At 42.5% G+C, this 22,086-nt stretch overlaps 4 protein-coding genes across 6 annotated transcripts; all 4 read left to right on the top strand.

The window, feature by feature from the left end:
• Positions 1–2,688: 2,688 nt before the first annotated feature.
• On the top strand, positions 2,689–4,866 carry LOC102708451 (B3 domain-containing protein Os07g0183300/Os07g0183600-like). Of its 2 annotated transcripts, none has more exons than XM_015839566.1 (2): positions 2,689–3,696; positions 4,313–4,866. In XM_015839566.1, exons 1-2 carry the CDS (start codon positions 2,810–2,812, stop codon positions 4,338–4,340), a joined length of 915 nt encoding a protein of 304 aa, XP_015695052.1. In that variant the 5' UTR covers positions 2,689–2,809; the 3' UTR covers positions 4,341–4,866. The 2 variants fall into 2 exon arrangements, with proteins under 2 accessions (XP_015695052.1, XP_006658344.2); XM_006658281.2 differs by having other exon boundaries at positions 2,689–3,706.
• Positions 4,867–7,074: 2,208 nt separating this feature from the next.
• Positions 7,075–9,647, top strand: LOC121055035 (B3 domain-containing protein Os07g0183200-like). The gene is made up of 2 exons (XM_040526414.1): positions 7,075–8,070; positions 9,066–9,647. Exons 1-2 carry the CDS (start codon positions 7,108–7,110, stop codon positions 9,405–9,407), a joined length of 1,305 nt encoding a protein of 434 aa, XP_040382348.1. The 5' UTR covers positions 7,075–7,107; the 3' UTR covers positions 9,408–9,647.
• A 1,467-nt stretch (positions 9,648–11,114) lies between these two features.
• On the top strand, positions 11,115–14,271 carry LOC102707883 (B3 domain-containing protein Os07g0183300/Os07g0183600-like). 2 transcript variants are annotated; one of them, XM_040526291.1, is made up of 3 exons: positions 11,115–12,153; positions 13,371–13,421; positions 13,611–14,271. In XM_040526291.1, the coding sequence occupies exons 1-3, from the start codon at positions 11,191–11,193 to the stop codon at positions 13,713–13,715; spliced, it is 1,119 nt and encodes a 372-aa protein (XP_040382225.1). In that variant the 5' UTR covers positions 11,115–11,190; the 3' UTR covers positions 13,716–14,271. The 2 variants fall into 2 exon arrangements, with proteins under 2 accessions (XP_040382225.1, XP_040382224.1); XM_040526290.1 differs by having other exon boundaries at positions 13,371–14,271.
• Positions 14,272–18,467: 4,196 nt separating this feature from the next.
• Positions 18,468–20,216, top strand: LOC102702672 (thioredoxin H-type). The gene is made up of 3 exons (XM_006657452.2): positions 18,468–18,640; positions 19,578–19,700; positions 19,791–20,216. Exons 1-3 carry the CDS (start codon positions 18,551–18,553, stop codon positions 19,941–19,943), a joined length of 366 nt encoding a protein of 121 aa, XP_006657515.1. The 5' UTR covers positions 18,468–18,550; the 3' UTR covers positions 19,944–20,216.
• Positions 20,217–22,086: the final 1,870 nt, after the last annotated feature.

The following is a 22,086-nucleotide window of genomic DNA, read 5'->3' as shown; positions in this document are numbered from 1 at the left end:
GAAGAGTCGAGCATGGTATAAAACTGAAAAACAAACTTATTTTGCTATGGATGAAGTGAAAGGGTAACATGTAAAGTATCGTATTACTTGACGTTGATAAACCATTAAAATAATTTTTTATATTGATTCTATTTTTATCTTTAAAATACAAGTTTTAAATGATATACGTATGGTTCAAATTTCCCTATAACACGTGTATTTAGCTAAGAGCGGTAAAAATTTGCAGAGCTGGAGGCGTCTTGGCCGTTGATAGGTGGATGTGGATGCATCCTGGCCGTCGGGAGGCTCCGCTTCTGGATGGTTCGGAATGGTTCGATGACATGAATAGAGACGGCAATTTTACAGAGGGTCGGGTTTTCGACGGGTACCCGTCCCAACTGATACGGGAACTGATACAGAGATAGGGCCTAATTTTGATCTACGGGTAACGAGATCCAAGACTCCGTATTTGGATGGGTGAGAGGACGGGGATAAAGTTCTACCCGCAGTGACCGGTAGGGACTGAGAGGGGTATATTAGAGATACAAAAGCTCAGTCTTAAACCTACATTTTTGTCATAGCAAACCATTTATTGAATTTATCATTGTTATTGCTATCCACTGAACTGCAGCACTGTGCATCCATCCAATTCAATTTTTGTTCTTGTTGAATTCATCATTGTCTGTGTTGATTGAAGTGAGACATTACTCAATACAGTTGAGCGGGTCACTGGTCGGGTTGCTGGTCCCCGGTTGGGTCGGGTATGGGGATGGATTCCGACCCGCTTCTCTATTCGGGTCCAGGTTCGGATATAAAAGTCGGGTGACGGGTTCGGATCCATTTCTATTAAACCCGCCTCCAATCCGCCCCGTTGTGATCCCTAAACACGAAAAGACTGATGCGGTGCTGCCATTTAAGTACTACCGAGCATATCCTTAATTATCGATGCCGTTTAGTACTTTAGCCCGCCTAATTAAGCTGGATTTGTGTTTGATTAATCATGAGTAATCCACGAGGCTTAACTACATCATTTCATTTTCGCTTTCTTTACGGGTATTCATATAATGACCACTTAAATATTATTAACTATTTTAAATCTTAACACGATTTTGTGAAATGCTATTATAACCAATAATATTTATTAAAAAAATAAGTACTTTTTAGAGTGCAGGATAGGATAGATAATCTTACTCTAACTAAAACGCACCCAAAATGTAGCCAAGCATGTATTATTATTATTATTATTATTATTATTATTATTATTATTATTATTATTATTATTATTATTATTATTATTATTATTTGATCAAAGTACTCTGTATTAATGTATTGGACGTTAACGGCCTTTTCAGTTTGAAGGATTTTCAAAGGAAAAATAGAGTAATTAAACTGTTTACTCTAAAAATCATATAAAATTTTTGTGATCCAAAAAAGCCCTGAAAAAAATAAAGTGAAGCAAGAAGATGAACTAGAGACAAGGGGGAATTTAACTATTTGCCACTATTAGAAATAGCACATCTTCAAATGCCATATTTATAATAGCCCTTACACATTTACCATTGGAGAGATAAACATTCTTAATAATTTGCCAGTATTGCACACGTACCGTACCAACTCGTATCGACAGCGTGGATGAGGGCGTAAATATCCGTTTTACCCTTTGTGGGCCCCACAAGACAGTGACTCATCCTCTTTTTCACCGGTGACGGGGCAGCTGACTGGGGAGGGGTGGGGCGCCGCCGGTGGCCGGGGCTGCGGCAGGCCAGTAGCAGGCACGCGCGCCGGGGGAAAGCGGTGGCGAGCCGGGAGCACATGCGTCGGGAGGAAAGCAACGGCGCGCGCCCCGTTGCCGACCGTGCCGAGCTCTGGGTCGGCGTTGCCCGCGACGCAGTTCACGACGATACCATGCTCCATGGCCTTGAAGCCCGCGATGGCGATGGGGTCGTAGTTGAACTGCGTGCTGGAGATGGCGCCGATGAAGAAGGACAGCACGTCGACGCCATCCTTAACAACGGCGTCAAGACCGGCGATGATGTCCATGACGATGTCCATGATGGAGCAGCGACTGCGTGTGCACACCTTGTATCATGAGGTGCGTGTGCGGCGTCATTCCGGAGGTCGTGCCGTCGGCGTTCTCCATGAAGTTGCTCACGGCTGTGCTTGCCGTGTGCATACCATGCCCCGCATCGTTCACTGGCGGCGGCGACAAGTTCACCGCGGCACTCATGAACACTTGCGCCCCGATGATCTTGTTGCTGCATCTCCTTGAACTCCTCGCGTCTACACTCGCATGTACAAATCCAGCGGCACCGACCAGGGGCAGCGGCTGCTCTCGGTGGCCATGAACTCCGGCTAGTGAAGCCCCATGGGGAGGACCAGAGGAGAAACACCATGCGCTTGCTGCTAGCCACTGCCCCATAGATGAGCCACTGCCTTGTGGGGCCCACAAAGGATAAAACAGATATTTTACGCCCTCGTCCACGCTGGCGATACGAGTTGACGTGTGCAATAATGACAAATTATTAAGAAAGTTTATCTCTCCACTGATAAATATATAAGAGCTATTATAAAGATGATATATAAAATTTGTCATTTCTAATAGTGATAAATAGTTAAATTTCTCATCTACAAGTGGGCGAGGTGGAAGAGGCGGCGGCAGTATAAAGCCCACCTACTGGCTACGACACAAGGGAGAAGCGAAGAGAAGAAACCGCCACACGTCAAAACTCGAATTCGTTCAACAATTTCCATCTCCCGCTCGCCCTCGGCCCCGACGACGGTGAGAACGGCGCAGCCGCTCGCCGCCGGCCCACGGATCGTCGACCGCGACATGTGGCTCGCCTGCGCCAACCCGAAGTCCGGCCGCCTCCCCGCCGTTGGCTCCCTCGTCTACTACTTCCCCCACGGCCACACCGAGCAGTGCCCCTCCCCTCTCGCGGAGCCGCTCGCTTGCCCCCACGTCTTCCTCTGCAGGGTCGTCGCCGTCCGCTTCTCCGCCAACATCGAGACGAACGAGCCATACGCCGCCATCTCCCTCAAACCAGGTGTTCTCCCCAACGACGACGTCCCGCGCCAGCACCCGCACCCGGCCCCTGTTCCCGACCACCAGCAGCCGCAGATCTATTACTTCGTCAAAGAGCTGAATGATAAAGATGCTGACCATCGAGTTCTCTTCACCGCCCCCATGGATGTCGCCAACAAGGTCTTCCCGCCGCCGCTCGAGAACCAACAGACACGGGATCTCAGCGTGAGGGACCTGCAAGGTGTTCGCATGTACTTCAACTACAGAGGGAACGGCAGAAGAGTAGAATTCAGGAAGGGCTGGAGAAGATTTCACAAAGACATGGACCTCATCGACGGCGACCACGTGATCTTCATGCGCCGCCCCGCCAGCGACCAGGTGTTCCTCGGGGTACGGCGCCAGCGAGATGTCCCGAAAACAGTCAGGGTGACAACCACGGTCACGCTCCAGGAGGTGATGGAGGCGGTGAGGCTTGCGGCGGAAGGCGTTGAGTTCACGGTGAACTACTACTCACGACAGGACGGAGACGAGTTTGTGGTGCCACGCGAGGTGGTGGACGAGGCTTTGCGCGCCAGGCTCACTCCGGCGATGGCGTGGAGTTCTCATGGGCAGTCCAGGACGGCGCGCCGCCCATCGTTGGCCCACAGGGCAATGTCGTCGACATCATCTCCACGCGCGTGTGGCGCAATCTCGATGTATCCACCCGTACGCTGAATTTTCTGTCTCTTCTTCGATTGCAATGCCTTGCAATATCCCCCTCAGTTTACTGAATTTTCTGTCTTGTTCGATTGCAATGCATGCCAATATCCCCTCAGTTTACTGAATTTTGTGTCTCTTGTTCGAATACAATGCATGCCAATATCCCCTCAATTTACTAAACTTTCTGTCTCTTGTTCGGTTGCAATGCCTGCAAAATATTCCCCCAACTTGTGATCAATTAGTTCGTGTAACGTGCTTACTGTTGTGTGTTGACTGATGACAAGCAAATTTGTATAGGTGACTCCTGGTTTATTTTAGATAAGGATATTTTTTACCTAACGGATACATTAACATTATTATCAGGTAGTTCGCGATCGATATTAACCGTATAATACGGGACATATTGTTTGTCTCATCTGACAATCCGAGCTTAACTAATTTGCTTCTATTAAGTTTCTGTCGCTTTAATTAATCTAAAATTCTAAATCAGTAGTGCACATTTTACTACTTCTAATTGGGCTATTGCAATTGCACATTTTACATTGGATGACATTGCAGAGTTTGCATTACTGAATACTGATATTGTTTGTACTATTCTCTCTGTAATTGTAGATTCGATGACCCGAAGCGTCAAAGATGAACAAATATGCAAACTTTTGGCAAGTCCGACCTGTTGGGAACCTTGATCTTCTTCCTCCTCCTCCTCGCTCTCCAAAGAAGCTTGAGATTTCTAAGATGGCTACTGATCTTCGTTCTTCTTCTCCTCCTCACCCTCCAAAGGAGCTCAAGATTTCTGAGGCGGCTACTGCATCTGCATCTGTGGCGCAAGTTGAGACAATGGCGGAACGACTGGGCCAGCTATTCTCAATCACACCTTGACTTGCTTAGCTTTAGCTGTGCGATGTTCATCTGCAGTTTTTGGCCGGGAGATGGTGTAGATTGTCAGTTGGAGAAGCTTGATGATTGGTTAGCTGAGCCCTAGCTGAGCTCTTGTGTGGTAACAGCAGAACTTGTTCGTTGGGAGGGATAGAGAAGTAATCTTTGTCAACACTGTAACAGTTGATCATTGCTCTGCTCCTTTTAGCGGTTAACTGAACATTTTAACTATAGATAACTTTTCGGTATATCGTTCTGATGTTTGCGTGCAGTACAAACTACAAAGCTATTCGGTTCAAACATTAACCATACATATTTTTTTTAGACAATTACTTTTTAACCCTTGAAAGCTAACTATCAATCTGACTTTTTTTTGTTTGCTTATGGGCTTCGTTTTAAAAAAACAAAGCCGATGAATGACCCTCTTCCGTGAAGTAAAGTTAACACTGTGAACTCTTCCGTGAAGTGAAGTTAACATTATGAAAAGTAGCGTATAAAATGACTGTTTTATCCTTCTCTCTATTTCTTCTCTTCTTTCTTTCTCCATCCCCTTCTCTCCTCCCTGGCCGAGCCAAGGCCAGGCACCATGAACGCATGTGTTGACGTCGGTCATCGCGCCTTGGCTGGCACTCACATCCGCGCCTCATGTCGTCGTCGCTGCGCTCCAGGCGTCGCAGCTGCGTCGTTTTGCTGTCTCACGCCCGTCATCATGCACCAGTCGCCAACGCCGCCTTGCGCCCGCATTGCGTCGTGTATGTTGGGGATGGGACGTTCTGTTGTAGTACTAGCAACAACTGTTCAATCTGCTATTTGGGTTGGATCTTTTCGTTGTTTTATCATTTTTTAAAATTCTTTTTATTAGAACTGAGAATTTTAAAGTACCATTTATTTTTTAAGTATCATCATTATTAGAATATCATCCTCGTTCCGACGAGTATTGTAGGTAACATCTTGATATCAGACGTTACTGTCGTGTATCAGATCTGATATCGGTGAGACATCATGTTTGCTACTCCTAGTAACCATCTTATTCTAGAGCGGGATACCATACCATAGGCACCGTTCACCGGCATGGGTAAGTTATCTTACCTTCCTCGTTTTTCGCATGCACGATTCGCGAACTGTTAAACGGTGTATTTTTTGCAAAAAAATTTTTATAGAAAAGTTGTTTAAAAAAATTCTATTAATCTATTTTATACTTTTTAATAATTAACTAATCATGTACTAATGTATTACTCCGTTTTGCACACTGGCCCCTCCCTTTCCGAACGAGGCCATAATAGTCCCCATAACTTTTATTCCATTTCTTTTATTTGACACCGATAATTTTTATACCTGCGTTTGACTTTTCGTCTTACTTATTTTCTAAATTTGTAAAATTAAAGTCATGCATTGTATTTAGTAATAAATCAAATCACAGTAAAGTAAAATAGTCAATAATTATGTAATTTTTTTAGTACAAATAATGATCGAATGTAGACTCAAAATTTAACGTGTCAAATAAAAAAGAGAGTGTTTAATTTGAAAATATTAAGACAACGTATATAGAGGAATCTAAAAGGCACTGCCATGTTGCTCCTGAGTAACGAAATGACTTCGAGTTAGTACATATTGGCTTTCTGTGGTGACATATTAAACAAATATAAGAGGGAGTAATTAAACGAAAGAAAACATTCGTTTATTGTATATATTAACAAGGAACCATAGTTAATTATATATTTTAAATAACAGGTCATTTTGTAAAAGGATATTAATTATCAAACTGCATACGCGACGTATTGCACACAGTATTCACTCGATTTTGTAGTTGGTTTCGTTTACGTCATTGGCCATAAAAAGTACTATCTCGTTTTTATATTATAAGATTATATATATATAAATTAGTATTCATATAAATATAGACAAGGGTACCAAATCTTATAGGGTAAAATGAAGAAAATAGTGAACTCTAATTAAGCATCAACAAGGGGAATGAAGGAAAAGACAAACAGCAGATGTAACCTTTCGTACTGCTATGTAATTAACGGAAACTCTCAGTAACAAACCGGACACTAGCTGTAATTAACTGACGCACACAAAACGTAGCCAACAAGAAACATGTAGGAGTATTAACTTATATTATTAGTTGTCAAAAAAACTTATATTATTATTATTTGATCCCGATTATTATTATTAATCTAAAGTAATATAAGGTAATATGTATTAATGTATTCAATGGAGTAGTAAAAGATACAGAGTAGTACTAGCAGAAGAAGAATTAGAGAAATCGAGATCGTTTTTGGGCTAATTTTTGTCGTTGGATTGAAATAGACGGCTTAGATCAAATACGGTGACAATGTTACGACGAATACATTATTTTAACACTATTTATATCTATTTTTTTTACTTTGCTACACACTAAACCGTCATCGGGCCCGATTAGAGACAAGTGGGTGGAAGAGGCGGCGGCAGTATAAAACCCACCTACTGGCTACTTACTGCACAGGGGAGAAGGGAAGAGAGGAAACCGTCATCAAATCTCGACGGCGAGAATGGCGCAGCCGCTCGCCGCCGGCCCACGGATTGTCGACCGCGACATGTGGCTCGCCTGCGCCAACCCGAAGTCCGGCCGCCTCCCCGCCGTTGGCTCCTTCGTCTACTACTTCCCCTACGGCCACGCTGAGCAGTGCCCCTCCCCTCTCACGCAGCCGCTCGTTTGCCGCCAGGAATTCCTCTGCAGGGTCGTCGCCGTCCGCGTCTCCGCCAGCGCCGAGACGAACGAGCCATACGCCGCCATCTCCCTCAAACCAGATGTTGTCCCCGACGACGACGTCCCGAACCCCTCCCCTGCTCCCGACCAGCACCACCACCAGCAGCCGCAGATCTTTTACTTCGTCAAAGAGCTGACATATCGCGATGTTGACTATCGAGATCTCTTCGTCGCCCCCATGTCTGCCGCCAATAAGGTCTTCCCGCCGCCGCTCGAGCACAAACAGACACAGGATCTCAGCATGAGGGACCTGCAAGGTTTTCGCATGCATTTCAAGCACAGAGAGAACCGCGCCGGAAGCGTAGAACTCAGAAAGGGCTGGAGAGGATTTAAAAAAGACATGGACCTCATCGACGGCGACCACGTGATCTTCATGCGCCGCCCCGCCAGCGACCAGCTGTTCGTCGGGGTGCGGCGCCAGCGAGATGTCCCGAAAAGAGTACGGCCCATAAAGCACCGAGCCAAGGCGACGACCACGGTCCCGCTCCAGGAGGTGATGGAGGCGGCGAGGCTTGCGGCGGCAGGCGTTGAGTTCACGGTGAACTACTACTCACGACAGGACGGAGACGAGTTTGTGGTGCCACACAAGGTGGTGGTCGAGGGCCTGAAGGTTTGGCGCGCCAGGCTCATTCCGGCGATGGTGATGAAGTTCTCATGGGCAGTCCAGGACGACGCGCCGCCCATCGTTGGCCCACAGGGCAAAATTGTCAACATCATCTCCACGCGCGTGTGGCGCAATCTCGAGGTATCCACCCCTACACTGAATTTTATGTATCTTGTTCGATTGCAGTGCCTTGCAATAATTTACTGAAATTTCTGTCTCTTGTTCGATTGCAATGCCTGCAAATATCCCGTTGGTTTACTGAATTTTCTGTGTCTTGTTCGATTGCAATGCATGCCAATACCCCTCACTTTACTGAATTTTCTGTGTCTTGTTCGATTTCAATGCATGCTAATACCCCTCAGTTTACTGAATTTGCAATGCATGTCGATATCCCCTCAGTTTACTGAATTTTCTGTCTCTTGTTCGAATACAATGCATTCCAATATCTTCTTAGTTCACTGAACTTTCTGTCTCGTGCTCGATTGCAATGCTGCTAATATCCCCTCAATTTACTGAACTTTCTGTCTTGTGTTCGGTTGTAAATGCTTGCAAATATCCCCTCAATTTACTGATTTTTCTATCTCTTGTTCGATTTCAATGCCTGCAAGTATGCTCTCAATTTACTGATTTTTCTATCTCTTCTTCGATTGCAATGTCTGCAAGTATCCCCTCGATTTACTGAAATTTTTTATCTCCTGTTCGATTGCAATGCCTGCAAATATCCCCTCGATTTACTGAGTTTTTTTTTTGTCTCTTGTTCGGTTGTAATGCCTGCAAAATATTCCCTCAACTTAAGATCAATTAGTTCGTGTAATCGTGCTTACTTTTGCTGTTGATTACTGTTGTTTGTCGACTGATTACAAGCAGATTCGTGTAGGTGACTCGTGCTTTTTTTAGAGAATGGTATTTTCTTAACCTGGCCTCTACCCCAATCGAAGCTTAACCAATTTGCCTCTGTTAAATTTCTGTCACTTTAATTAATCTGAATCAGTAGTGCACATTTTACTACTTCTAATTGGCTATTGCAATCTTGTGTGTCTCCAATTCCACTCGGACATGTACTTACATTGGATTGCATTACAGAGTTTGTATTATGAATACTGATATTATTTGTACGGCTCGCTCTGCAATTGCAGGTTGGATGGCCCCAATCGTCAAAGATGAACAGATGGACAAACTTCTGGCAAGTTCGACCTATTTTGTACCCTAATCTTCTTTCTTCTTCTTCTCCTAGCCCTCAAAAGAAGCTTAAGATTTCTGAGACGGCTACTGATCTTCCTTCGTCTTCTTCTCCTCACCCTCCAAAGGAGCCTAAGATTTCTGAGACGGCTACTGATCTTCCTTCTTCTTCTTCTCCTCCTCACCTTCCAACGGAGCTTCATATTTCTGAGACGGCTACGGCATCTGCATCTGTGGAGCAAGAGGAGAAAGTGGACGAACTACTGGGCCAGCTATTCTCAAAGCCACCTTTTCTTTGAAGAGCCACCCCTGAATTTCATTGAATAAAATGAACATAAATGAGATACAAGCTTAGTCTGCGTGACATCAAAGGCAACAATTTTTCGTAGATTGCTTTTGAGGTTAGCAGCCCTGAGGTGTTGTTGCAACATTCATCATCTAGACCATTGGTGACTTCAATTGTACCTATCTGAAGGATTAGATCAGCCAGCTAATTTTTTTAATACAAGTAATGATCGAATGAATGTAGACCTAAAATTTAACGCGTCAAATAAAAAATTTAGTATTTAGTTTGAAAATATTAAGACAATATATATAGGTCGCGTTTGTCGGAACAACTAATTTAACTTACCCTCTCTCGTTTTCCATGCGCACGCTTTCCAAACTGCTAAATGGTTTATTTTTTAAAAAAAATTCTATAGAAAAGACTTTAAAAAATCATATTAATATTTTATATTTTTCTAATAATTAATAATTAATTAATCATGTACTAATCTACGTTTTCCGTGCCGGATAAGGTAACTTACCCCTCCTCTAACAAGCGGGGCAACAGAGGAATCTAAAAATTACTGCCATGTTGCTCCTGAGCAACGAAATGACTTCGAGTTAGTGCATGGTGGTTTTCTAAGGTGACATAAGACAGATGAGAGGGAGTAATTAAACGAAAGAAAACATGTATTTATTATATATATTAATAAGGAACCATAGTTAAATATATATTTTAAATAACACGTCGTGTAAAACGATAATAATTATCAAACTGCATACACGACGTATTGCACAAGCTATTCACTCGATTTTGTTGTTGGTTTGCTGGACAAAGATATTTTTTGGTTTCATTTACCTCATTGGCTGTAAAAAAAAGTGAAATCTAATTAAGCATCAATAAGGGGAATGAAGGAAAAGAAAAACAGCAGATGTAACTATAACTTACCCACCTGTGGCGTAGCAACAAGAATCGTCTCTTCGTACTGCTATGTAATTTACGGAAACTCACCCGCTGTAACTAAGGCTACGTTCAGTTTCCAAAATTTTTACGATAGATATCACGTCGATATGTATGGAGTATTAAAAATAGTCTAATTATAAAATAAATTTTAGATTCCGCATGAAAACCACAAGATAAATCTTTTGAGTCTAATTAATCCGTCATTAGCATATGCTGGTTACTGTAACACTTATGGCTAATCATGTACCAATTAGGTTCAAAAGATTATTCTCACGATTTTCTATATATTTAGTGCTCTATTTAAGGATCCAAAGATTCGATGTGATTGTTTTTGGAACTAAACTGGGCCTAAGTGACGCACACAGAGCATAGCGAACAAAAACATTTAGGAGTATTAACTTATCATTATTATTTTATTCCAAGTATTATTATTATTATTAATCTAAAGTAATCTGTATTAACGTATTCAATGGAGTAGTAAAAATTATAATAGAGTAGTACTCGTAGAAGAAGAATTAGAGAAATCGAGATCCAGTAGCTTGTATGGCCACACTAACCTGAATTTGGGCTAACTTTTGCCGTTGGATTGAAATAGACAGCTCAGATCAAATACAGTGACAATGTTACGGTGGATATGTTATTTTCTATTTATATCATTTTTTTTACTTTGCTACTCACTAAACCGTCGTCGGACCTGAATTAGAGACAAGTGGGCGGAAGAGGCGGCGGCAGTATAAAACCCACCTACTGGCTACTGCACAGGGGAGAAGGGAAGAGAGGAAACCGTCATCAAATCTCGAATTCGTTCAACAATTTCCATCTCCCGCTCGCCCTCGGCCCCGACGACGGCGAGGATGGCGCAGCCGCTCGCCGCCGGCCCACGGATCGTCGACCGCGACATGTGGCTCGCCTGCGCCAACCCGAGGTCCGGCCACCTCCCCGCCGTTGGCTCCCTCGTCTACTACTTCCCCCACGGCCACGCCGAGCAGTGCCCCTCCCCTCTCGCGGAGCCGCTCGTTTGCCGCCAGGAATTCCTCTGCAGGGTCGTCGCCGTCCGCGTCTCCGCCAGCGCCGAGACGAACGAGCCATACGCCGCCATCTCCCTCAAACCAGCTGTTGTCCCCGACGACGACGTCCCGAACCCGTTCCCTGCTCCCGACCAGCACCACCACCAGCCGCCGCAGATCTATTACTTCGTCAAAGAGCTGACATATCGCGATGTTGACTATCGAGATGTCTTCTCCGCCCCCATGTCTGCCGCCGATAAGGTCTTCCCGCCGCCGCTCAAGGACAAACAGACACGGGATCTCAGCATGAGGGACCTGCAAGGTTTTCGGATGGATTTCAAGCACAGAGCGAACCGCGCCGGAAGCGTAGAACTCAGGGAGGGCTGGAGAGGATTTAAAAAAGACATGGACCTCATCGACGGCGACCACGTGATCTTCATGCGCCGCCCCGCCAGCGGCCAGCTGTTCGTCGGGGTGCGGCGCCAGCGAGATGTCCCGAAAAGAGTACGGCCCATAAAGCACCGAGCCAAGGCGACGACCACGGTCCCGCTCCAGGAGGTGATGGAGGCGGCGAGGCTTGCGGCGGCAGGCGTTGAGTTCACGGTGAACTACTACTCACGACAGGACGGAGACGAGTTTGTGGTGCCACGCAAGGTGGTGGACGAGGGCCTCAAGGTTTTGCGCGCCAGGCTCACTCCGACGATGGTGGTGAAGTTCTCATGGGCAGTCCAGGACGACGCGCCGCCCATCGTTGGCCCACAGGGCAAAATCGTCAGGATCATCTCCACGCGCATGTGGCGCAATCTCGAGGTATCCACCCCTACACTGAATTGTGTGTATGTTGTTCGAATGCAATGCCTTGCAATAAGTTTACTGAAATTTCTGTCTGTTGTTCGATTGCAATGCCTGCAATATCCCGTTGGTTTACTGAATTTTCTATGTCTTGTTCGATTTCAATGCATGCTAATACCCCTCAGTTTACTGAATTTGCAATGCATGTCAATATCCCCTCAGTTTACTGAATTTTCTGTCTCTTGTTCGAATACAATGCATTCCAATATCTTCTCAGTCACTGAACTTTCTGTCTCGTGCTCGATTGCAATGCTGCTAATATCCTCTCAATTTACCTTTCTGTCTTGTGTTCGGTTGTAATGCTTGCAAATATCCCCTTAATTTACTGAACTTTCTATCTCTTGTTCGGTTGCAATGCCTGCAAATATCCCCTCAATTTACTGATTTTTCTATCTCTTGTTCGATTTCAATGCCTGCAAGTATCCCCTCGATTTACTGAAATTTTTTATCTCCTGTGCGATTGCAATGCCTGCAAATATCCCCTCGATTTACTGAGTTTTTTTTTGTCTCTTGTTCGGTTTTAATGCCTGCAAAATATTCCCTCAACTTAAGATCAATTAGTTCGTGCAATCGTGCTTACTGTTGCTGTTGATTACTGTTGTGTGTTGACTGATTACAAGCAGATTGGTATAGGTGACTCGTTCTTTTTTAGAGAATGGTTTTCTTTACCTGGCCCCAATCGGATATATGAACGTTATTGTCAGTTAGTTCCCGATGATATCAACCGTATAATTAATGAGATTTACTCCGGTCCAATATAAAATACCTCGAGATACCGATATCTCGAGGTACCAAATTATTTTTCACCGTTGGATCTAGCTAAGTAGGATATACTCTGTTAGATCCAACGATCAGAAACGATTTGGTACCACGAGGTACCAGTAACTCGAGATACTTTTTGTTATTTTTTGTTGGACCATAAAATTGCTCATATTTACTACTGCACAGATTGTTTGTCTCATCTGACAATCGGAGCTTAACCAATTTGCTTCTGTTAAGTTACTGTTGCTGTAATTAATCTAAATCAGTAGTGCACACTTTACTACTTCTAATTGGGCTATTGCAATCTTGTGTGTCTCCAATTCCACTCGGACATGTAGTTACATTGGATCGCATTGCAGAGTTTGCATTACTAAATACTGATATTGTTTGTACTGCTCGCTCTGCAATTGCAGGTTGGATGGCCCCAATCGTCAAAGATGAATAGATGGACAAACTTTTGGCAAGTTCGACCTGTTTTCTACCCTAATCTTCTTTCTTCTTCTTCTTCTCCTAGCCCTCAAAAGAAGCTTAAGATTTCTGAGACGACTACTGATCTTCCTTCGTCTTCTTCTCCTCACCCTCCAAAGGAGCTTAATATTTTTGAGACGGCTACTAATATTCCTTCTTCTTCTCCTCCTCCTCAACCTCCAAAGGAGCTTAATATTTCTGAGGTGGCTGCTGCATCTGCATCTATGGAGCAAGAGGAGACATTGGACGAACTACTGGACCAGCTATTCTCAAAGCCACCTTTTCTTTGAAGAGTCACCCCTGAATTTCATTGAATAAAATGAACAAAAATGAGATACAAGCTTAGTCTGCGTGACAGCAAAGGCAATAATTTTTCGTAGATTGCTTTTGAGGTTAGCAGCCCTGAGGTGTTGTTGCAGCATTCATCATCTAGACCGTTGGTGACTTCAATTGTACCTATCTGAAGGATTAGATCAGCCAGCTGATGTTGCGCCTGGGATGAAAGTTTTGGTTGCAGATTACTGTTTATGCCCTGTGTTGCTATGTCTCGGACTGAGGCTCAATCCTACCTTGACTTAGCTTAGCTTTAGCTGTGCGATGTTCATCTGCAGTTTTTGGCCGGGAGATGCTGTCGGTTGTCAGTTGGAGAAGCTTGATGATTGGTTAGCTGAGCCCTTGTACAGTTGTGTGGTACAGTAGCAGTTCTTTGTTTGCAGTAGTAGAACTTGTTCTTTGGGAGGGACAGAGAAGTAATGTTTGTCAACAGCACGGTTCAATCGAAAAGTTCCCGAATATAACGGCAATTTTGCAATTTACTCCCTTGGTAGGCTAAACTGCAAAATTGCCATCGCGCCGTCATCGCTCGTCTCTGACTCCCTCTCTGCCATCTACCACGTATTCTTTTCACTCTCTAGGAGAGCGGAAGAAGGTTAGATTTATAAATTTTAGAAACAAAAATATAGCTTTGCAAATTATTTATTAAATAAAATTAAAAATTAAAAAAATCATGCTCCTTTTAGCAGTTAACTGAATATATGAAGCCACAACGAACGGCCCACGAAAACTCTCCTGCTTTTTTTGGGCTTCGTTTACAGTCACAAAACGGGCCTTGAGGCCCAAAGCAAAGTGTTTCACAGCGTGTTTCACACACGCCACATTCACAGAAGATCCGGCGATGCCACGCCATGACCTACGACGATGGGTCGCTGGGTCAAGCCAATAGGGATGATTAATATGTCAATGAAGAAAGAAGAGAAATGGGAATAAAAAAAAGACCATCTTTTCTGGTTGGGTTGGAACGTTGGATTACGGCTGATCGAATGCAAAATAGTTTTGTCGCAAAGCATTTGGAGTCCTGGATTTGTAGTTTTGTCACTATGAAAAATACTATAGAAGTGAAATTTTCAATAAGAGTTTTATTATCTATTATAAAAAAAAAGAAGTTCGATGAATACTGCTAAATTATGTACATTTGCAAAAGGTTCTTTTTATCTAATCCAGATTAGGACCTACCAGTTCAATTGAGTAGTCCCATTGCAAACCTAATTACTCCTAGCCAAGTCGTCCGTCAAAAGGAGATACAACCACCACACCAGATTAGGTTCTTAATTAAGATATGAATGGAGCGGTTTGCTTGCCTGGAATGTGATTCTGTTGCTAGCAAGCTAGTTGCAAATGGAATATTTATGTCTAAGTGAGAACATGCGACTAGTAACATGAATAGAGCAACTACTATACAAGCCTCTTAACATAGACCCAAAAATACCATTCCATATGAAATGGTGAGACAAAGTAGAGAAGAGAGGAGAGGAGAGATAAAATGAGCTATCCTTTGTCCCTTATAAAGGGTAGTCTCTATCCAATCTCTAAAAAAGAAAAGAAACACAAAGAAATAATAGATCAACTGATCAATGGTTAAAATTAGAGTGTAGAGATGATATATTATATGTGTCAATTTTTAATTAATCAGATGGTGTTTACACGAATAAAATTATATGTATGTCACATGGAGCAGTGGGTTTGGGGGCCAGAAGCAATTGATGGACTAAACAATTTCCTTTGCTACCGGGGAAACGGATATCCAGGGCATAAAAATGCTAGCAATGCCTTTCTTAGCCAAGAAGTTTATCTTGGATGTACTTAGACCGACTCATCATAAAATAAGTGCACTAGAGGGTGTGTATTTATTCTAGGATAAAGGCAGTACTACTTATGTGCAATATAGACCTTTCATGTTACTAAACTTTACTAGGAGCAATTTCGTAGGTATTATTTAAATGAATATTTTAACTCAATTTACCAACTTTCTAATATTTAATCTATTCATTTGATCCCTTTAATAATTTCATAAATCCCATTTCACCACCCACCAGCTACTTAAAACGAGCCCTTGAAACGAATATGATTTTTTTTCTTTTTGCACAGAGTTTCGATTTTATGCCACCCAAGGCCCAGGGTGAAGCTAAGGGCCACCCCTCCCCAAACTCGGTAAAATTGCACTTTACTGTAGTTTTTTTTTTGTAAAATTTAAAATATTAGCATTGTTGGTCCTCTCCAAAAAAAATATTTTTTTTGTGTGTTTTGGCTAGATGATGCCACCACTCTTTTTAACATATTGATAAATGCAACATGCACCCCTCTTTTATATATCATACAGTAATATTTAGGCTATGTGTAGTTCCTAACAACTTTTTCCACCTAAATAAATCATTAAATATACATGAATATTAAAACTAATTACACAGTTATGGAGAAAATCGTGAGACGAATCTTTTGAGCCTAATTAGTACATGATTAGCCATAAGTGCTACAGTAACCAACATATGCTAATGACAGATTAATTAGACTCAAAAGATTCGTCTCGCGATTTCTAGGCGAAATCTGAAATTTGTTTATAATTAAACTACGTTTAAAACTTGAAATGTGTGACTGTACGTATTAATGTGACCGCCCTCCTAAAAATTTTTGGAAACTAGACGCAGCCCTACTCTAGTGCATCCGTTGGAAAAATCATATGAATATGAATTCACTATGGTCTATGGCCATGCATTTTCTTGGGCATCTCATTGCAAAAGAGGATAATGTCGTCGATGGATTCCTGCAAGGATATATTCTCACACATCACATTGAGACTGTTTTGCAAAATCACGTCAAATCGATGCGTACGGTCACACATTTAAAGTATTAAACGTATTCTAATTATAAAATAAATTTTAGATTCCGTCTGAAAACCGCGAGACGAATCTTTTAAGTCTAATCCGTCATTAGCATATATTGGTTATTGTAGCACTTATGGCTAATCATGTACTAATTAGGCTTAAAAGATTCGTCTCATGATTTTCTCGTAACTGTGTAATTGGTTTTAATATTTATGTATATTTAATGCTTTATTTAGGTGTCAAAGATTCAATGTGATGTTTTTTAAAAAAGTTTTTGGGAACTAAGAGAACAAAAGTGAAAACGTCATGGCCACCTCCAAAATCCCCTCAATTTCAACGTTGAGGCACCTTTCGTCGAATTTGGATTATGGTGTCGCAACATGAGGACACCCATTCAATTGGCTATGACTATTGAGCATGGAACGCTTGGCATCAAATTAATAGTTTCTCGAGCAAGTGGCGATGCATTAATATCGCATTGAAAAATATCGGGAATAAATTATTTAATCAATTATTTTGGTGTGACATTCAGGCAGTGCCGCAAGGATATATGTTCCGAGCATTCCCGTAAAAAGGAAGAGATATAGGGGTCAATGTTGGCTTTTTTTGGGAAAAACAAACGATACATTTGCAAATAAAGATAATTTGTTAATAAACTTTTATATATATATCCGTAATGATTTCAAACAAAAGATTAAAAACAAACTATAATAAAAAACCTGAAAGTCAATTCTAATTTTAAGTCGAAAATTCAAGATTTGACTTAAATGTGTAAATAGAAAAAAAAAGATAAAGGCAAATAATATGTAGAAGTACTAAAAAAAAGACCTAGACAAACCTCACGTACCAAATAGCCATTCAAACCCACAAACTCCCTTCAAAAACATCTTTAAAAGATCCTCCAGAATTTATTTTGTTTATATTATTATTAGCTGAATTATTGTTTCAGATTACCAACTTGGGATAAATTATTTTAAAAGTAGCAAATAAAGTGAAAGAAGTGATCTAGACAGTACAATAAAATAAAGTTTTTATTTCAAGAGTACACATTTTCAGAGCATAAACAAATAATCCATTATAATTAATGTGGTGAATAAACATTTGCATTTGGTTCATTTCAAAATACTACCAAACTGTTTGAATTTTGATCAATGTTCAGGGTGAGTACGAGAGGGAATAAGAGAAAAACAAGAAGAAGATACCCAAAACAAGTTCGGCCATTAACATATGTTAAATTAGGTATTAAATTTTTTAAATTTAAAATAGATTAATATGATTTTAAAAACAAGTTTTAGATATTTTTTTACCGAAAATAGACGGTCAATCATTTTAAAAAAATTGCTCACGGTACATATACTATAAAATTAACAAACATTAACATTATAAGGTACTATCATTATATTATATATTTTTTGAAGAAAGGCTAAAAAGTCCTGTTTTTTATAAATCAAACCAAAACATTACACATCAGTTTACCGGGCTTGCCAGCTTACAACAAAGTAAAAAAAAAACCGGCTCACCAAGCCAACTGGAAAGTATTATTATATTATATACAAGAAAAAGCATCCACCTGAGGAAAAAAACAGTAATCCCTCCTGTAAATTTGATGGAAATTTAACCTAAAAACCCGTACCCGTTCATTCTCAGAAAGGCAGAAGGGAACACGAAATTCATCCGCACGGCGTACGCGCTACACAAATTTGAACGCTCGACTCGAGGGCCACGAACGAACGTTCCAGAACACACGTCCGCTTTTCAGGACGCGAACGAGTGCGCCCGCGCCTACGTCAGCAGCGTCCTCAGGACGCGAGGGGCAATCCGGTAATTTCTTCGACCCATCTCCCCTCTATAAATAGCCACCTGCGCATCTACCAATCCGATCCCCACAAGAGGAAAAGAAGAACAAGGAAAAAAAACATCATTCACACCCGAAACCCTCTCTTGATCTCGCCGAGGAGGAGGAGGCAATGGCCGCCGAGGAGGGAGTCGTGATCGCGTGCCACACCAAGGAGGAGTTCGACGCCCAGATGGACAAGGCCAAGGCCGCCGGCAAAGTGGTACGTCTTCGTAGCGAGCGCGCACGAACGAATTTTTTTTTTTTTGGGGGGGGGGGTTGTATTTTGGAGCGGTTCGTCTTTGGATCGATGGGATTTGGAAGGAATTTAGGGTTTAGTTTTCCTTGCTGCGATTCCTGGCGCGCGGTGGAACGGCGCGGAGGTTGTTTCTTAGTTTACGCGGTTAGGGCGCGGGGGCATGCAATTTGTGGTAACCCTTTGTCGCGGATTTGGGGATTTGGACGGTTTTGGTGTGGGAGATTTAGTGGTAGATTACCATGATTTTTTTTAGGATGATCTAATGAACGATTCACTTCAGAGAAATCTGTTGCCATGTGGACAAATTGCACGGGCAACCTACCTGTGGGCACAAATGACACTGGTGCTCTGTGTTTGACATGATAAATGATGATAAATGTTTCTAGATTTTACCCGGTTACGGAGCCGATGTGATGCTAACATCTGCCCCTATGTGTACCACGGCACTGTATGTCTGGATTTGCTATTGGGTGCATGATTAGCGGTGATGATTAGTGTTTGGATTTTATGATGAGACGGGGTGATGTGATGTTTTAAGTCAACGGATAGTTGAGATTTGCTTCCTCCATGCTGATGATTCTCTGTTGGAGCATACTCCTATGGATATGTCTTACAGTTTGACAATGCTAGAGAAAATGGAAATCCGGTACTTGTCTAGTCCTATTGTTTTTGTTCTTGTTACAGATTTGGCGCCTGGTATTGTTATGTTATGATGCGATGATGCAATGTACATATTAGCATCAGCTCCGTATATTTGGCAAGGATTTTGCCACGGAGTAGTCACTAACATATATGTGTGAAACCCTGTCATTATAATCTCTTTCTTAATGCGCAATTGAACACTTGTTCATGTCATGTTTCCATCCCTAATCATGGCCTTTTCTGGACTCTTTTATCTCAGGTCATCATTGACTTCACTGCTTCCTGGTGCGGTCCTTGCCGCTTCATCGCCCCTGTGTTTGCAGAATACGCCAAGAAGTACCCTGGTGCTTTCTTCCTGAAGGTTGATGTTGATGAGCTGAAGGTGAGCAGGGTTGCCACAATCCTCCAAAACTCTTCACCCCCCCCCCCCCCCCCCCGTGACAGTGAATAATCATGTTTCATAATCCAACAGGAAGTTGCTGAAAAGTACAACGTCGAGGCGATGCCGACCTTCCTATTCATCAAGGATGGTGCTGAGGCCGACAAGGTCATCGGCGCCAGGAAGGACGACCTCCAGAACACCATCGTGAAGCACGTCGGAGCTACTGCGTCTGCTTCTGCCTAAAAATGGCAACAATACCAGTTACAAATAAGGGCCAGCACCTGGTGTTGTGGTAGACTAGTACTAGTACTAGTAGAAGAATTAGCCACCATTGTCGTGGCTTTGGCTTGAATGTGACTGAACATCATGTGAATTTGATTCCGAGTTGTCCTTTTAAATTCCTGAGATATAGCTGTTTGTGGAAGTTTGGATCTGGCTATTTTGTACGTATGCAAGTTTGCGAGTATTAAGCAAATTATAAATATGATGATGATGCTGGCAATCTTGTGCAGATAAGTTGAATGTGTCATGAACCTGATTTGAGCTTATTACTCCTGCATGATGTTTTGTTTATGTAGCAGCATATCTTGCCGTCTTAGCTGCTTTTACCTGGAACACCTATCTTACCGTAATCTTTCAGAAGTCAGGTTGAATTGAACCGGAGTGCAAATTCCGGATATGTTTGGTTTGCGATGCGCTGATGCATCGCTGTCTTTTGAAGCCTAGGACTTGGGGAGCGTTGTTCAGAGGTTCAGAGCTTCGAGACAACTGATGATGGACTCATTCAGAAACTAGAAAACGAATCAGTAACAAAGATGGCAAGGAAAGATACAAGAACAAAGAACATGGTACAGAGGAGTAATTTTTTCAATATAACACTAGGCTACTTTCAGACATCAACAGACTAAACCTACAACAGATCCACCAATCTGTTCAGCTATGGACTTTGATTTTGATCTCAAAGAGCATCTCCTCCCTCCAGTTTCAATTTTTCTATCGTTTTAGATAAGATTAATGTTAAATTTCTAAAACTTAAACTATGAACAAGACGAAACGATGGCCGCACCTGTTTCTTTTATCCAACAGGCGATGCCAACATTCCTATTCATCAAGAATCGCGATGAGGTCCATAAGGTCGTCGGTCCGTCGGTGCCGGAAAGAAGAGCTCCAGGCCAGCATTGAGAAGCACGCTGCACCTGCTGCTTCTGTCTAAAGAATGATAGCAATGCGAGATCAACGAGGGCCAGTGTAGTAGTGGTATACCGTATACTATAGCTAGTAGCCGTCTTTACTATCAGTTGGCTTGGTTGTCACTGGAGTACTGAACATCATCAGGGTTCAACTTCGAATTATTTTTTAAAATTCCTGATGATGATATATTAGCCGCTTGTGGAAGCGGCTCAACAAAATGTGTCAGCATCGGCATTTATTTTCTACTTTAGAACCTATCATCCTCTTTTCGTTCATGCTTATACTTCTAGTATTTTTTAGAGTACACTTGAATGGGTATGGACCATCCATTTTACTCCATCCAACGGATGATACGTATTTCTGCTACACTTCGTAGATAGCGTAGTATGTGCAGTAAAAGGATATTTTCAGTATAAAAACAGATGACATCGCTGTAAATATTAGGTGATGAAGGACTTAATTAGTCTGGGAGGAGCTCTCGGCGCCGACGTCGCTCTTCCCTTGTTCGCCGCGTCGGAGATGGTCCCATCGAGAAGTTCCTATAGTTCGAGAACATCATCCCCTACAAGATCCGATTCGAGCGCACTGTGCCACCTGCCTCTCGCAGCATCGCCAAATGCAAGTGCTTCTGCTCGATCTGCATGCATGCCCTTGTATATTGCATCCTCCCATGAACATATCAAATCAATTAGTTTTGAGATCAAAACTGTATTGCTCTGGATCAACTAGCTCTTTTAATTTGTCACATCTATATATGTGCAGGCATTTGTAGGTTGAGCTGACAATAATCATTCGTTAATGTGAATGCAAAGAGAGTCTGAGTTGTATGTTCAATGGTTGAACTGGTACTGATGCAACCGTGAGCTTCGTATGTTTTGTTGCATGCCTTTAGTGCATAAGAAACAATGGATCCGGTAATTAACATAATTTGTCGAGAGCGAAAGACTAACAATATGAAAAAAGAACAGTTGCAGATGGCATGCACCGGTGGTGGTGCAGTTTGTTTGAGCATATGAGCTGCAACTGCAGCGATGTGATGGGTGCGCGTGCGTTCAGTATTGACAGCGTTAAGTCGGCTAGAAAATGCAGGATCTCGCTGCATACGATTGACGTCAGCGTTGGTGTCACCGGCGGCGGCAGTGCAGGGGTGGAGGGGTAGTGCCGATGTGTCGTGTGCACACGACGGTCAGGAGCA

Source organism: Oryza brachyantha, chromosome 7 (assembly GCF_000231095.2).
Source record: "Oryza brachyantha chromosome 7, ObraRS2, whole genome shotgun sequence".
In the NCBI taxonomy this organism is placed as follows: Eukaryota; Viridiplantae; Streptophyta; class Magnoliopsida; order Poales; family Poaceae; genus Oryza; species Oryza brachyantha.
Note: the sequence above shows the minus strand (reverse complement) of the source record. Positions and strands in the feature narration are given on the sequence as shown.

Bases quoted from the DNA above. Each gene is read 5' to 3' on its own strand.
- LOC102707883 (XM_040526290.1), top strand. From the start codon at position 11,191: ATGGCGCAGCCGCTCGCCGCCGGCCCACGGATCGTCGACCGCGACATG. The intron at 12,154-13,370 runs GTATCCACCCCT...CTGCAATTGCAG, and splicing joins GCATGTGGCGCAATCTCGAG to GTTGGATGGCCCCAATCGTC.
- LOC121055035 (XM_040526414.1), top strand. From the start codon at position 7,108: ATGGCGCAGCCGCTCGCCGCCGGCCCACGGATTGTCGACCGCGACATG. The intron at 8,071-9,065 runs GTATCCACCCCT...CTGCAATTGCAG, and splicing joins GCGTGTGGCGCAATCTCGAG to GTTGGATGGCCCCAATCGTC.
- LOC102702672 (XM_006657452.2), top strand. From the start codon at position 18,551: ATGGCCGCCGAGGAGGGAGTCGTGATCGCGTGCCACACCAAGGAGGAG. The intron at 18,641-19,577 runs GTACGTCTTCGT...CTTTTATCTCAG, and splicing joins CCAAGGCCGCCGGCAAAGTG to GTCATCATTGACTTCACTGC. The intron at 19,701-19,790 runs GTGAGCAGGGTT...ATAATCCAACAG, and splicing joins TTGATGTTGATGAGCTGAAG to GAAGTTGCTGAAAAGTACAA.
- LOC102708451 (XM_015839566.1), top strand. From the start codon at position 2,810: ATGTGGCTCGCCTGCGCCAACCCGAAGTCCGGCCGCCTCCCCGCCGTT. The intron at 3,697-4,312 runs GTATCCACCCGT...CTGTAATTGTAG, and splicing joins GCGTGTGGCGCAATCTCGAT to ATTCGATGACCCGAAGCGTC.